Genomic DNA, 14463 nt, shown 5'->3' with positions numbered 1-14463 from the left:
CAACAATGTGGTCAAAAATGCACAAAAACACACATCAAGCCTCCATCCTGTGCACCAGGTGCCAGTGTTCAGGGAGACAGAAAAGGAGATGCACTTCACCTCCCATGCATGACACCTCACCCACTCACGTGCGCTCAAAGATAACACATGACATGCCTCATATCAGCACAGGAGGAAACAGGAGGTCAGCGTGTTTGAGGTGACGGGAAACAAGTCCGAGCATGACACCGGTTTTCTCACTCGAACAAGCCACGCTGAACATTTGATCAAGCGAAAGAGTTTCACGAACGGTACGACCGTATGTGTCTGTGCTCCGAGGCAGCTTAATATGTACATTAACATGCACACCTACAGCATATGCTAATGCACACAATCTGGGCCATTGTACATAGTGTGTGGTTGATTGTGAGTTAAACGATTTGTTGGCTGCGCCTTATAGAGGAGGAGAGAGGGGTCCATGCTACATGAGAGATTTCTAGCAGAAGAGGATGCAGGGTCATTTTAAAATGTGCAACAAGTTGCAGTATTAGCTACTATTCCATTGTTCAGATAAGGATAACGTGGCTGCTGCCATGGCTTTAAATATGAAAAACTGTGTTGATAACGTGCAGTCAATAACGGTTAAGTAGTGCGGTTGTACCTCACTTCTTAATTTGCCATTTTGGATAGCAGGTAGTACATAAAGTTACTGTTTACTTAATGATAAGGCAAAATGGTAGATAAGATAAAGATAAAGATAAAAAACTAAATTTCTGATATATAATTTTATTCATTTTGTGCAAAATTCGGAACATTCATTTATGACATCGCAGCTATTACAAAAATAGACATCAGTCCAATATACAGTACATGTCTGGTGCGAACTAAAAGAAAGTACATGGCATTACAATATACAATTTGGTGTAAGTTAATAAAAGATGAATGTTTAGCAAAATAGCAATGGTGGCTATTAAAGGTGTTGAATGTTGTAAGAAGACTTTTGGTTAATTGTACTGAAAAAGGAGAGTAAAATTTAAAGTACAAACATACATAGGAAGATTAAGGAAGTTGATAGCAGGCATGGCTTTTTGTATAAATACCTGGCAACTTATTATAAATACTAGGCTAGACTTAAATTGTCATACTTTTAAACCTATGTTGTGCATAATAAACAAATCTTCATTGAAAGTTTCTGAATTCATACAAGTTGCATTTGGTTGCAGACAGGTCTGTTATCAGTGATAAGTTGTACACTAAAATGTGATTGTTTTCAAACTAGTTTCATTTCACAAAACTACGCTTATAAAATCACTTGCCAAAATATCAGGTAAACTGGTGAAAATGAATGCATTTCTAATATAACAGCCCTGCACAAACTCGCACGTTCATGAAATATACTGCATTCAACATTTGTTTAATATAGCGGAGAGAGCTGTTGATTCAATATGTTTTCATTCTGGTGGCTGTGGTTTTGAATTGTGTTTTACAGACACTTTTCTATTACTTTGACAACTTCCTTTCATTCAGTGGGCTAGGATAAATATCAGACCTACTTCTCTGTTTAATTCAATCAGGTTTACCAGGACCACAAACTACATCCTTCAAAATGACCACTTGATTTATTGCCTTTCTTACACAATTTCAGCATAAATTATCACAGTAATTAAATGGGATTTAATGCAGGAGTGTTACATTGGAGCGCATTCATTTTTACAAGTGTACCTAATGGTAGCAGGATAAGATCAAACATAAACGGCTAAATAAAATTTAGCTGTAATCTTCTAAGTAAAGGAACTGATGATGCAGCAATGATGAGTTTCAATTTCCTGGTTTCGCTATTAATCATTACCTGACGCTCTCACGCTGTTTTGGTCGTTTAATAAGTGTAATTATCTGGAGATGTGGAGGCCTCGCTTATACCCTCACGCAGACGCGTGACGTAAATGGACGCTGCGAGCAGAGCCGCTCTCGCGCCTCTCTCGGTCCGTAGGATTCGGATGTGACGTCACCACGGCAGAGCGCTATGACGGTCTCCCAGGCAACGTCGCGTGCTGCAGTGACGCCAGCCCAGGCCCAGGCTCGTGGTGAGTGGGCGTGACCCGCCACGTTAGCCCCCCCCACCCCACCCCAGTGTGGGCGGGCCCCGCTCAGAAGAGAGCGAGCGAAACACGACACCCCGAGGACGGCGAGAGAGGAACGGGGGGGAGGAGAGAAGCAGCACTGAGTGGTGTGAGACTGAGTGGAGGACTGAAAAAGTCTGTGAAGAAAGACAAGGTCCTTTCTAACGTGAAATGTCTGTCACAGAAGTAGCAGAGCGGCGCGGCGGAGAGATGTCAAACGGCGACGAAGATGCGGTTGAGACGGAATAAACAGCCACCGGACAGTTAGCAACAAAACTTAGAAGATTAGGAGAGAGAGGGAGAAAGGCTTCTTCGGGACGGTTGGCCGTTTTCCGCCGCAACTTGAACAGATTTCAACGCTGCGAGGTTACGGGACGAGAGGACCAGCGAAGTCTTGGCGGAAAAAAAAACAACAAGCCCTTCGCTCTGTTGTTGTTGTTGTTGTTTCTTTTTTGGGGTCGGCCGGGGAGAAAAAGGACCGAGAGAGCGCGGAGACTCGAAAGCGAGAGAAAGCCGCTGAAGCTGCAAAAGTTTGCCGTGTTATCCCTCAGCTCGTTTCCCAGATTGGAAAGCGGAGCGGGAGGACGAGGCCGAGAGACTTTTCTTTCTACGACCAACTTCGTGGAATTCTTCCAGTTTAGCACACTTTGGCTAAGTGCTAAGTGGCTAACACGGGGAGAATGAAAACACCTGGAGATAGTGGTAAGTTTGACTCCTGCTACGATTTTCTTCTCGCTGCCATTGTCTTTCGTGTTTACTTTGTCGTGGCCGCTGTCGGTAACTAAATCGCCGATTAATCAGCGACCGAGGCAGATAACTAGCGCGCGGCTCCCGCTTCCAGCGAGAAAGGCGACGATGTAAACCTGTTGATCTGAGCGGAGCAACAGTCGGTGGTTCTCTTGATCTTGATCAGTAACTAAAATCTGGTGCAGGGTTAGTACTGTACTCCGGTTTAAGAGGAAGTGGTTAAACTACTGTACAGTAGTTAAAGCGACATCCTCCGTGTCACCCTGACAACCTATTTCACCATCCTCACCTTTCAAAGTGACTAAAAATCCTAGAAGTACTATTTATGTTTTGCGTCGAGGAAGCCTCGTCTGGCGGTGATGGTGGTTGGATCTAAGCAGGTAGACACGCAGCGAGCTGATATTAACCTAGTAAGCCAGCACAACATTTGTCAGGTACTTGGCCTGTCAGCATACTGAGGTGAGAGGAGGGGGGGATTCCCGGCAGTCAGCTGAGGTCTGTACATGCGTCCATTTGTCTTAATTCCTGAAATGCTTGCATAAGTTTGTTCTTGCTTTCCTCTCTCGAAGCCAGTGCGCTTTTCCCCCAGAAAGGAGGAAGTGCAAGTACTGTAATGTGTGTTATCTGTGCACTTTATTATTTCTGATCCTCCTGACATGACAAAAAACCTCATCCGGACAGATTTGAGCATTCAGCATTTATAGCATAGTATTAACTTTATTGTCGTCTGTGCCCAATAAAGTACGTGTATGTTCAGTTGGGTTTCACACAGGAATAATGTGAGGACTTTTTTTTTTTTTTTTTAGTAACTGGTAAGCACTTGGCATGGGACCATGTGTGCGAGTGACTGACAAACTGTGCAGGACCCTTTCCACTTGGGACGCTCCCCACCCTTCCCCCACATTGTCCTCCCTCCCTCCCGACTCCCTCTGCACCCAGCCTCAAGCCCCTCGGCCCTCCACATTCCTGCACACACACACCCACTCCCTGCAGCACCCCCAAGGAGGCTGCCATGACATCACACCACGTCCCACCACAAGAAGCCCCCTTTATTACAAGGAACGCAGTGTTTGTGTGGCAGTAGCTTAAGCCCCCTCTCGGGAAAGCACTGAAAAAATGATTGTTTTGAGGTTATGGATTTGATGTATGCTCCCTGTGTTTGTCTGTTTGTGTAGTAGGTTGGTTGTGTTTGTTATCTGGTCCCATACCAAGGTTGTCTTGTACAACTATTGTGAAACCAGTCTTATTTGACATTTAACTGCACCAAGTTAAATGTTGAGAAACCTGCAAGTGCTCTTTTCCTTTCTAAGTTTTGACACTGTTTACCTTGTTAAAATCCGGAGAAGTGGCCTGAGAAATGACTTTAAATGCCTCATCAGCTATTCAAATCCAGACAGCTACGTTACATTAATTCAAATCCTTTCAGCAGCAGTTGGTCATAGAAACCCAAAAGCATGATCAGTAAGCACATGCGATTGTATAGCAGCACCTATTTAACTTTTTTAAATTTGCGTTTCTGGCTTAATCTGCCTGATCTCCTGCTGTTGCTGCGTTTGCAATCAGAACATAAGCTTTAACCCTTAACCTGTGTATATCCCATCAACAGTCTGTGGATATGTGTAGGATAAAAAATGTAATCATTCCTTCCTGGGATTTTTGATGTGGGATTATGTTCCCCTGTGATAAACTGCTGCTTCTTGTGAAGCTTACTTTACTCTAGGAACGGACACTTCACTTCACATTTGTTTACTGCTGCTGCTTTATCAGCTTTAATAGATGATACAACTTCTGCTGAGGGAGTTGATGCAGGAAGTCACAGGAATAATTTCTGATGTTGCTGCCTGGCACATGGGTGTTGGGCTTGTGACGATGGAAAGTTTCTGATTTAATTCCTGCTTACATCCAATCACCGCTTGTTATCATGCCTTTGTTTGTGTTTGAGTTTGTCTGTGTGGTGGGGTCAAAGGAAAAGTATTCCACATGTTGCACTAGTCAGTATTTATTATCTCATCTACACTTAAACAGCCATATATCCATCTCAAAGACTTTTCTAGTAATTTATTAAGCTTTGGTGATAAGGACTCAGAGACACAATAATAACTGCCCTGCTGTCCGTGTCTGCCTTTCTAATACGTTACCTACCACACTCTCACTGCCCTCCAGCTTTTGTGTTTCACCCGTTTACCTCCGAGCCTCCCTCAAGGGTTACAGTTTTCTCTCCTGCCACCTCCACCGTTCTTTCTTCACTCTGTCGGGATAAGGACTAGTGTGTGTCTTTTGTGTGATGGAATTGCATGGTGGGACCCCTGGCTCTGGAGTGGCCATTGTGTGTGTGTATGTGTGGAGTGTGGAACAATGGTGGGAGTGGGGCAGGGCCTGGGACTGATTGTGTGTGGACTTGTGGGGCCAGGGACCTCTCATTGAGGTAATAATGGTGCGGAGCAGCTCATGGTTTGGTGGTGCTTTTGACACATGAAGAGACCGCACTTCTGCGTGTGTGTGAATTGTATCTGTGTGGGGGTTAAATGTGGTCATCCATGTCTGTTTCTTTTTTTGTTTAGTTTTTTTTTAACCAAATTTTCATCAAGTTTTAATGATGATAGTGTGTTGCTGTTCTCTGCTTTTCTAGAGCGTCTGACATGTCTTTGAGTACCATTTATTCTAGGCACACACACACACATATAGGGAGTCCTGCCTTATGATGTGTCAGAGCAGGAAACAAAAGGGTGTCAATGATTAGAGAGGGAATATTTCACCTTTTCCCTGTGTGGGTTTACATGCGCGATTGTGAGCATATGCTTTTCAATCTCAACAACCGCTGTGATGATAAGCGCTGCGATTAGTCTTATCTGTAAAAACTCCCTAGCACTGCTGACCACAGCAATACCACTACCTCCCTACTATCCTGGTTCAGTTTTACAACACGGTTTACGGGGCAGTGTCCTGCTGTGAGCAGGCTCAGCCAGGATACGTAAATCCCCACCAGACGATGTTCCATAACAAAACTGATTAACTTCCATCTGTAAAGTAAGGTAAAACCTGCTAGGTGCCAAAAACTGACTGACTGCTGGTGTGAGCGGATCAGGTATTAGGAACACTGACAAAATTAAAATACTTCCCTTTTTGTAGGATACTTCTCATGGATGCAGGGAACACACTTGAAGATATTTATTTTGATTGCGTTTTAAGTTGTAGGCGATATAGAGATTAATTTGACAACGGACAGGATGAGCAATTCCAAGGCAGCGTCAGTGTGGTCCACTTCAACGTGTCACAACAGTTTTTCATAAAAGTTTTGATACGGTCCCCTGTGATGTTAAGTTGACAAATGACTTCTGGTTCAAGGGGTCTTCACTTGTGGAAATGTCTGTATTTAGTCAGGAATGTGACCAAAGGGAACAATGTGCTCAGCCGGTCGACACTAATGGACCTCCCCGCCATTAGTCCTGTGCCGCCCTTGACCACGGAGACCTGGGAGACCACAGCCAACGCGGCGGCATTACCCTTGACGGCCCTGGTGCTTCTAACCACTCTCCGGCGCTGTCCTCAGCCCCATCACCCCCAGAAGCCCACGCATTAACCTCCAGCCAGATTCCTACAAACCGTCAGCCTCTCATTTTTATCAGCTCAATAAAGTTTGACACCAAAGAACTTGATTTTTTTTTTTTTTTTTGCTAATAACCTAGCAGCACAACTAAACGTGTCCCCAGGTCATGCGTGCATGTCTGTGATGTGCGTTGAGCCTAGTTTTACTGCAGAGCCATTGGTTGTAACCACACCGTGACCCCACATCAGGTTTATTGGTTATTGGTCAGGGATGGTAATGGCCTGGGCCTGGCGTGTGAGTACACATCACAGTACACATACACTCGCACAGACTGCTGCTTTTTTTATTTGAATTCTTGGACCTCCCACATTCCTGCCTAGAAGGTTAATAGTTGCCGGCTGTGTTGCATTACACATGAGGGCGAAAACACACTATCTCTTTGAGTCTTTCCTGAACCGAGACAAAATGATTTGCAAATGTACGCATTCACACAGGCGTATTTTTTTAATATCTCGTGTGGATAATGCCGCTAAAGCCGATTTACGTCCTTAAGGTGTCTGTTATATTAAGAGTCGAGGTGCAGTTTCCCCTTTTGCAGCTCGCAATATCAAAATGCACACATGCTCCGCCATGCACAGCCACACACACACACGAGGGTCTCTTTTCAGATGGGTATCAAACTTCATGTTGAGAATGCAGCGGGGTGTGTTGGTGTGCGTGGATTGACCTGCGCTGTTCAGCAGCTGTTTGTGTTTGCGCATGCATGTGTATTGTAATGTAATACGGGGAGTTTACAGAGCCTACGCTGCCACAGAGGTGACTCAGTGCGAGGTGGAGAATGGCATGTTGGTGTAAAAGAATATGGAGTGTGTACATAAAGGAGGCAGGGTTTTCTGGGTGGGCAGCTCTGTAAAGGTATTACGTGTTGAACAAAGCTCGTACGCCGGCGCTCGTGGGCGTGTGTGACAGCTCCTCTGTGGCGGCGGCACCACTGAAACCGATCGGAGTCTGATGACATGTGCGCACACACACACACACACACACACACACACACACACACACACACACACACACACGTGAAGATCAGGTAACTCTGATCCTTCCAGATGAGAGGTTTTATTTTGGATCCTCGCAACACAATGACCCGTCCTTTAGGTTGGAGCCTGCACTGTCACCTCTCTATTGGTTGGGGTATAATCTCGGTGTAAGCTGTCAAGATCATGACGGCACTTAGTCAGTCATGAAGCCAGCTTTTCCTCCCAAGCAGCGTGCCATCACCAACTCTTAACACCACAACCTAATACACACCGCACACAGAATAGTTTGTCGTAACCCTCTGAGGATGGGGCGTCACCCTGTGGTTACTGTCTCTTTTTAACAGTGCTGTAATCTATACACCTAATCTCTGCAGATTAGGGCCAATAATACTGGCTGTGTGGAGGGTCTGTATTGTAAGGGATCTGCACTCAGTGCGGCTGTTACTGTACAGACAGGATCAGAACAGCAGGGCTGGGTCTTTATGTGCATTTCATTGAAATTGTGGATGTCCCGTTCATGGTGTTTTATAGTGCTTGAAAAAATAGCATTATTAGTGGACAAAACGTCTCCCTCTTATTTGTAGAAACATGCGTGTTTCTACTGACTCGGGGAAAGTCCATCCGCCCTTCCCTCAAGAACAATTAGCGATGTGGTTTTAACAAAATAAATAACCGGCTAACAAACCTTTGTTATAAATAGCTCTGTGGTGTTGATCTTAACATTCACACTGTGACATCAAATACTAAATTGCATTTCTGCTTGGACAAACGTTATAAAACTATACAACAGAAATGTTTAGTCGTGTTTATAATGTTGGTAACATATTCAATAGATTGGTCTTGTATATGTGCTCAATTAGATCATCTTAAAAAATGCCTCGATTGTCCCTGATACCAATCAGGACATCCTTAATTGAAAATCCTGGTTTTGCCTGTATTAAGGTGAGTGTGTTTATTTAGACAGTTATGCAAATAGTCAGTGTGTGTGTGTAACTGTTCTCGGGCTGCATGGTAAACTATCCACGGTCTGGTGCTTCTATCACATAAGACCTGAGAAAACTGTGTCTACCCCGGTTGCTTTGTGTGTTTATACATTGATATTTTAATACAGGAGAGAATTTAAAAAAATGCGATTGTAAATTGTAAAAATGTATATATTCATTCAGCAATTTTAAACCCTGTTACCGCGTGTTTCTTTGTGTTTAAAAATGTGCACTAAGTGTGATCGAGACTGGACTGTCCGAGCTCTCTGGTTCAGGGAGGTGCTGAGTGGAGCTCCTAACCCCTCTCTAACCCCTTAAGTCCGGAGCAGTCAGCAGACACTCCCTGCAGAAAGGCAGCAGTGTTTGAATAGTTCCTCTGGCTATTTTTATCTGGGAATCTGCCTCTGTGCTGGACCCATGGAGTAGGGGTGGAGGGCAAATATCTAATCTAATTCTGGATGATGGGAAGTCACCAAAAGGACTTCTGTGCCACTTGTAGTGTCGATATTTTGTGTGTGCGTGTGGTTGGCTGTCGGGTTTTGAAAGACTGTCTGGCGCCAAGTTAAACTTTGTCTCTTGTCACCCTCCTCCCTTTCTCCCCTCTTTCCCTTCCCCCCACACCTCCCTTTCTTTCCTCGCCTCTCTCTCTCTCTCTCTCTCTCTCCCTCCCTCTTTCACCCCATGTAAGGAATGCAATATCACGTTTAGAGTTTTCTTTTCAACCTGTCTGTCTTCTCCCGCGGCCCGTCTGTGTCTTTCTGTTTCTAAGTCTTTACCTTGTGACTCTCTCTTCTCTCCGTGTCCAGACCTGTTCTGTGTTGTACGTCAGAGCTCGTTCTGAACTTTGAGCCACCTCATCGTAGCCTATGTATGTAGCTGAGAAAGTTATGTGCATGAGGAAAGAAGGGAGCAGGGGAAGTACGGGGCTGAAACGCCGTGTCAGGAGTAAAGTGTGTCTTGGTGGGAACAAACTGACCTAAAAAAATGTTGTTAATGTTAAGATTGAATCTGGGAAAGCAATTTTAATTGGTATTACCCACATGGAAAGGGATCTCTGTCTTCATCTGTGCACCAGTAAATGCTGACTGGCTGCAGGTGGGTACATAGAGACGCCGCATAAATGCCAGACAAACGACACTCTGTCCTACGCCAGGACCATGTCCGCTGTGACAGCTTCATCTAATTTAATCTTCCTCTATGAAATATACACATTTTTTATAAGCAAGATTTAGAAGCACAACCGCACTGTCTGAAACATAACTGGACTAACAAATTCTAATCTCCCTTTCATTAGAATCAAAGTCCTGGTGCTAAATGCTGCTCTTGTGCGGGACTTCTGACTTTTTCAACCAGATGGGTCAATACTACAATGTGTGTGTAGGGCAGAGAGATTGTGTTTTCATTTTGCACACTCTTGTGCTCGTGCGCACACAGATGCACACATCCCTGTAGGGGAGTGAAACCTTTTTAGGCATCGATTGACCCTCCCATCCCACCACCCTCTCCTCCCTCTCACCACCATTTCTCTGTCACCAATCCATGGACTAATACCCCAGTGGCAGCTCCTCTTCCATTAGCCTTCTCCTCCTCTCCCCCTCTCCTTTCCTTCATGTCACCCTACCCTGTCTCTTTTTCTTCCTCGGGACGCCCTGATTTACCAGCCGACATAACCCGATGAGCAGACACGGCGCGGCTGTCTGCAAACACGGCTCAAATAGTATAAAAAGAATCTGTCAGTTACTGTCAAAATACATCGGCTATACGTGGTGGCGAGTGTTAACTTCCCTGTGTCAAAGTGGAAAGTTAAAATAAGAGCTCAAAGTCAAGTGCGCGCTGCACTTTGAACGTATGTCTGCACACACATACATATACGCACACACACGGCCTTGGGCTCCGTCCAAGATGCGTGGTTATATGGAAAATGAAGCGTGGTGGACTGCACTCGCAGCATCTGTCTCTATTTTTGCCCACCGGCCATCCTCTTCTTAAATGTTCGCAAGGCCCACTCCCTCCACGACACTGGCTTTTTCCTCAGCTTTCCAGGTGTGTGTTGTGTGTGTGTGTGTGTGTGTGTGTATGTTTCTCTGCCTTCGTATCTGCCGGCCTAAGAGAAACTGAATAATGCATTGGATCATTGGAAAGGTATTTATAGGAAAGCAAGAGTGGTTAATCTTTAATGACAGAGATGGCCTTCAGTGCTGCACATCATATTGCATATCTACATACACACACACACACACACACACACACATAAACGCACACCGGTCTCTGTAAACTGGTTCTCGAGGTATTTGACCCGCCTTAGTGTTGTACGCCTCTCCGCTCTTCCAGCAACCCAAATATATCCTCCTCACTCCTAACTAAAATAATTGTGTTGTTGATGTTTGGGTAAATTATTAATGTTGGAGACGTGTGATGCTCACTCAAGGACAGTGATTTTTGGGTACATGTCATGCGACACAAACCCTTTGAAAACTGTTGTACAAAATATTTAATAACTTCAAGTAAAGACTTGACAGAAGAGTGGACTGTACCCACTGTACCCGTGACTATTTCTTCTTAACCACACAGAATGCGCTCATATAGTTAGATTAAGATTACATATTAGCTTCGCAAAATGTGGTATGTTTCCAGTTCACTGGGTCCACTAGTGAGACCAAATGCGTTCTAACGTGATAGTCAGGGAACACTGTAAATCGTAGCTTTAGGGAGGTTATAATATTCAGCATTTGTTCAAAATAACTCAGATAGTTGTTGATTCAGCTATTTTAGTTGCAGTTTGTAGTTGTATTGTGTTGCATTGACACATGTTTCTAATAACGTGACAATAGCGTTTTTGTCAGTGGGCTGGGCTAATTAACAGAAGCACTTAATCCAGCACAGTTAAATGGTTACACAGTCGGTCATACACCCTGAACCAAATATCATAACAGCCATGAAGGAGTTAGTGCAGATTAGAATGCATTTATTTCCACAATTTCACCTAACGAACTGGCAAGTGAGTGCACATATGATATGATCTCATATGTAGTTAACACAGTTTAGATCTTCTTGGGCTGTGCCTCAAAATCATTTAAGTAACGCAGTTTCTATCGTTTTAGATCTTAGGTGACGACCACAGCAGTTCAATTAAGGAAATGGCTCAAAACGTGCTTTTTTTCCCCCCCGTTTCAGAGTTAAGCAGCTTGTCCTGCCCCTGCTGTCTGTGTGTACATTTGCGGCGTGTGTGCGCAGCAGCGTCTCCGTACAGTAGCCCTGCCCTCGGTCACAATAGTTTTATCCATGTCCATTTTTAGCATCAGATGTGGCCCAGCGAAATTACGTAACAGCCAGGCAGTTGTACGCGGTGGGTGCACACACACACGTGCGCGCACACACACACACACACACACACACACATGCGCACACACACATAACCCTACTGTACATATGCACACAGTGATTGTTATTTTAGGAGATTAAAGCTTTAAATGAGGAGAACAGGGAGCTCGGTCCCCTGACCAGTCACAGGGTTAGAGGGGAAAATGAAAGGAGGGAAGAATGGATCAAGAACAACGGGGGGATTTTCAAAGCTTCAACGGAAAGGCAGAGAATTATACATAGGCAGCTACAAGTGCGGTGGTCGGAGATTACCAGGAGGATTGGGGTGCCCTGAACCCGAGTTTAATTGAAATTCAAGCAAATTGTTTGCTCATCACGTCAATATTACAGAATAAACCATTTTGTTTGGGGGATGTAGGTTTATTTTATTCACATACTGTCTGTAACATGACGTGTCTGATATGCAGCGATCAGCATGTGCGTTTATGGTAAATAATAATACTTTGTATATGCGTTGCCTTGGAAACAAGACCTAAGCGGAGCATCAACAGCCTGCCAATCAAACTATTACACCGTCGGCTGCAGGCTACAGAGCGAGTGCAGAAAACGCATTAGAAATGCTGTTACGATAATTGTAGTGAATTGCTTTTTTTTTCTGTGGACACTCAAATATACAGTAGGGTCTTTGTAGTGCCCTGCACACACTCTTTAACTGGCTCCCAGCTAGTTTCTTCTCCACACACGTGTGTGTGTGTGTGTGTGTGTGTATTGGGGAAGTAGTTGGTTATCGTGTCTGTTCCAAGAATCGGATGGGTTCTCTGCGAAGTTACGCTCTTTTCCTCGGATTAGTTGTGAGAGGAGCAGGCGTGCACAGAGGTGTGTGTGGGAATGTGGGATCTGTGCGTGACTGTCTCAATGATCTCAGTATTAACAAAGGGTTAAGTTGTTTCTTTGTGTAATATCGGGTTGGGCAGTAAGTCACACTTTTTTGCCACTTATAATAGGTCAATATTTGGTCCAGTGCAGCAGGAATGTGCACCCACGTTGCCGGATGACGCACCGTGACCTCTTTTGTGCACTTTTTGGCGACACCTGTTTTTGGGAGGTCACCTTTGGGTCATGAGAGAGGATACATTTTAATTTCCCAAATGTAAAATGACCACTCAGTGGTGATTCCTCAGATTATTCAAGCACCCGATTGGACAAACAGATTTTGTGGAGAAAAGAAAATCTTCTTTTTGTCAATGAATTATTAAATCTTTCACAACTTATATCCTCAATACTTTTTGTGCATAGAAACTCACCAACACTGGTTCACTCTGCGGCCACTCTGCAGAGCATCAAAATGCAAACTCTGTTCCACTCCACCAATCAAGCAGCTGCTATACATTGACAACACAATTATTAATATTCTTCTGTATTATCGGGGTATGCGGGGATCGAAGGGTGTAGCTGTAAACTGTGCAGCTGTCACTTCACGGGAAAGCCCCCAGTTACCTTACACTTTGGATGGATGATCTAAACCATTTGGTTCAGACAATACTTTTTTATGTGTGTTGCTGGTATAATATGTGCGTTCTACTCTTTGTGCACCGGTGTATATTCACACACAAACACACCCTTACCAGATACACACAAATGAAGCGTGAGGTAGTGCCTCATGTTATGAGTTCCACTGAGCAGAGGTAATCGGTGTGTACACTCAGCTCTTACATAACACCATCCAAGCAGTATACCAGGGGAGAAAGTTCAGCGCTCGCTCTCTCTCTGCCAGTCTTTTATCTTCGTGAACTTGCTTCCTTCTCCATCTCTCATTCATTTCTCTTTTTTTCACTTCCTTCCCCATTGTATTTCTCGTTTTCTGCCTCTCCTGACACCTGTTATTCATGTTTATTACTCAATTTACACTACACTCAATATACACTGGGACACTGTCTAAAATCAGGTCCTTATCAGGAGAAGCTCACATGTAGAATTAGATTGAATAACAAAATCTCATCGTATATGTGACTTCATCATCAGCGGCAGTTGTAAGGTCAGGACTCGTGGGAGGACTGTTCTCTGTAATCCTGATCTTGTTCCGTTGAAATTTATATATCACAATTTTAAAAGGAGTTCATTTTTTTTTTTTTTTTTTTTTTTTTTGGAGTGGTTCAGCCGTTTAAGGTGAACATGTAACTTTGTCGTCCTGGATTCGAGGTCAGTCTCTTTCAGCCCTTCCTGTTCTCATCATGACTTCCCTAATAAAGTATACGGCGTTGGCAAACAGTTCAAGCTTGTATTAAACACAGACACTTTAGTGACTTAAGTGGGAGATAGACTAAAGACCTTTGGGTAAATCATCGAAATTAGTTGACTAAGAGCATTTGTTTACAGAGTATCTGATTAAGGAAATGATAAATTCTCACAGCTTTGATGTGCAAACACTGATATGAACAGTGCAATGCTTTAGACTATTCCATGGAAGTCAATATATTTACGTAATACAATTTTGTAAGTCTGTGATGCTGAATCCAAATGCTTCAAATAGCATTTCACAATACCTGGCCTGGATAGATTAGTTTCAGATTGTATGTTGAGCACAGCCTGCTGGTTTACTCCATTGCATTTACAAAGACACAATTACTTAGTTTGCTGATCAGGGCATCAGTGCAGTTTAAAAACACTAAACTTCTCCGATCGCATATATTTTTTTAAACGCTGAGATTAAAGTTGAAATTGAACACAAT

General features: G+C 43.9%; 1 protein-coding gene across 1 annotated transcript in view; it reads left to right on the top strand.

Moving 5' to 3' along the window:
• Positions 1-2168: 2168 nt before the first annotated feature.
• erfl3 (Ets2 repressor factor like 3) overlaps positions 2169-14463 on the top strand; it is a 46565-nt gene continuing 34270 nt past the window's right edge. The window contains exon 1 of the mRNA XM_047598232.1: positions 2169-2801. Within this exon, the coding sequence (XP_047454188.1) occupies positions 2780-2801 (22 nt within the window). The 5' untranslated portion in view covers positions 2169-2779. The remainder of the gene's footprint in view (positions 2802-14463) is intronic.

This window comes from Mugil cephalus, chromosome 11, assembly GCF_022458985.1.
Source record: "Mugil cephalus isolate CIBA_MC_2020 chromosome 11, CIBA_Mcephalus_1.1, whole genome shotgun sequence".
Lineage (NCBI taxonomy): Eukaryota > Metazoa > Chordata > Actinopteri > Mugiliformes > Mugilidae > Mugil > Mugil cephalus.
This window is presented reverse-complemented; position numbering and strand designations above follow the sequence as displayed.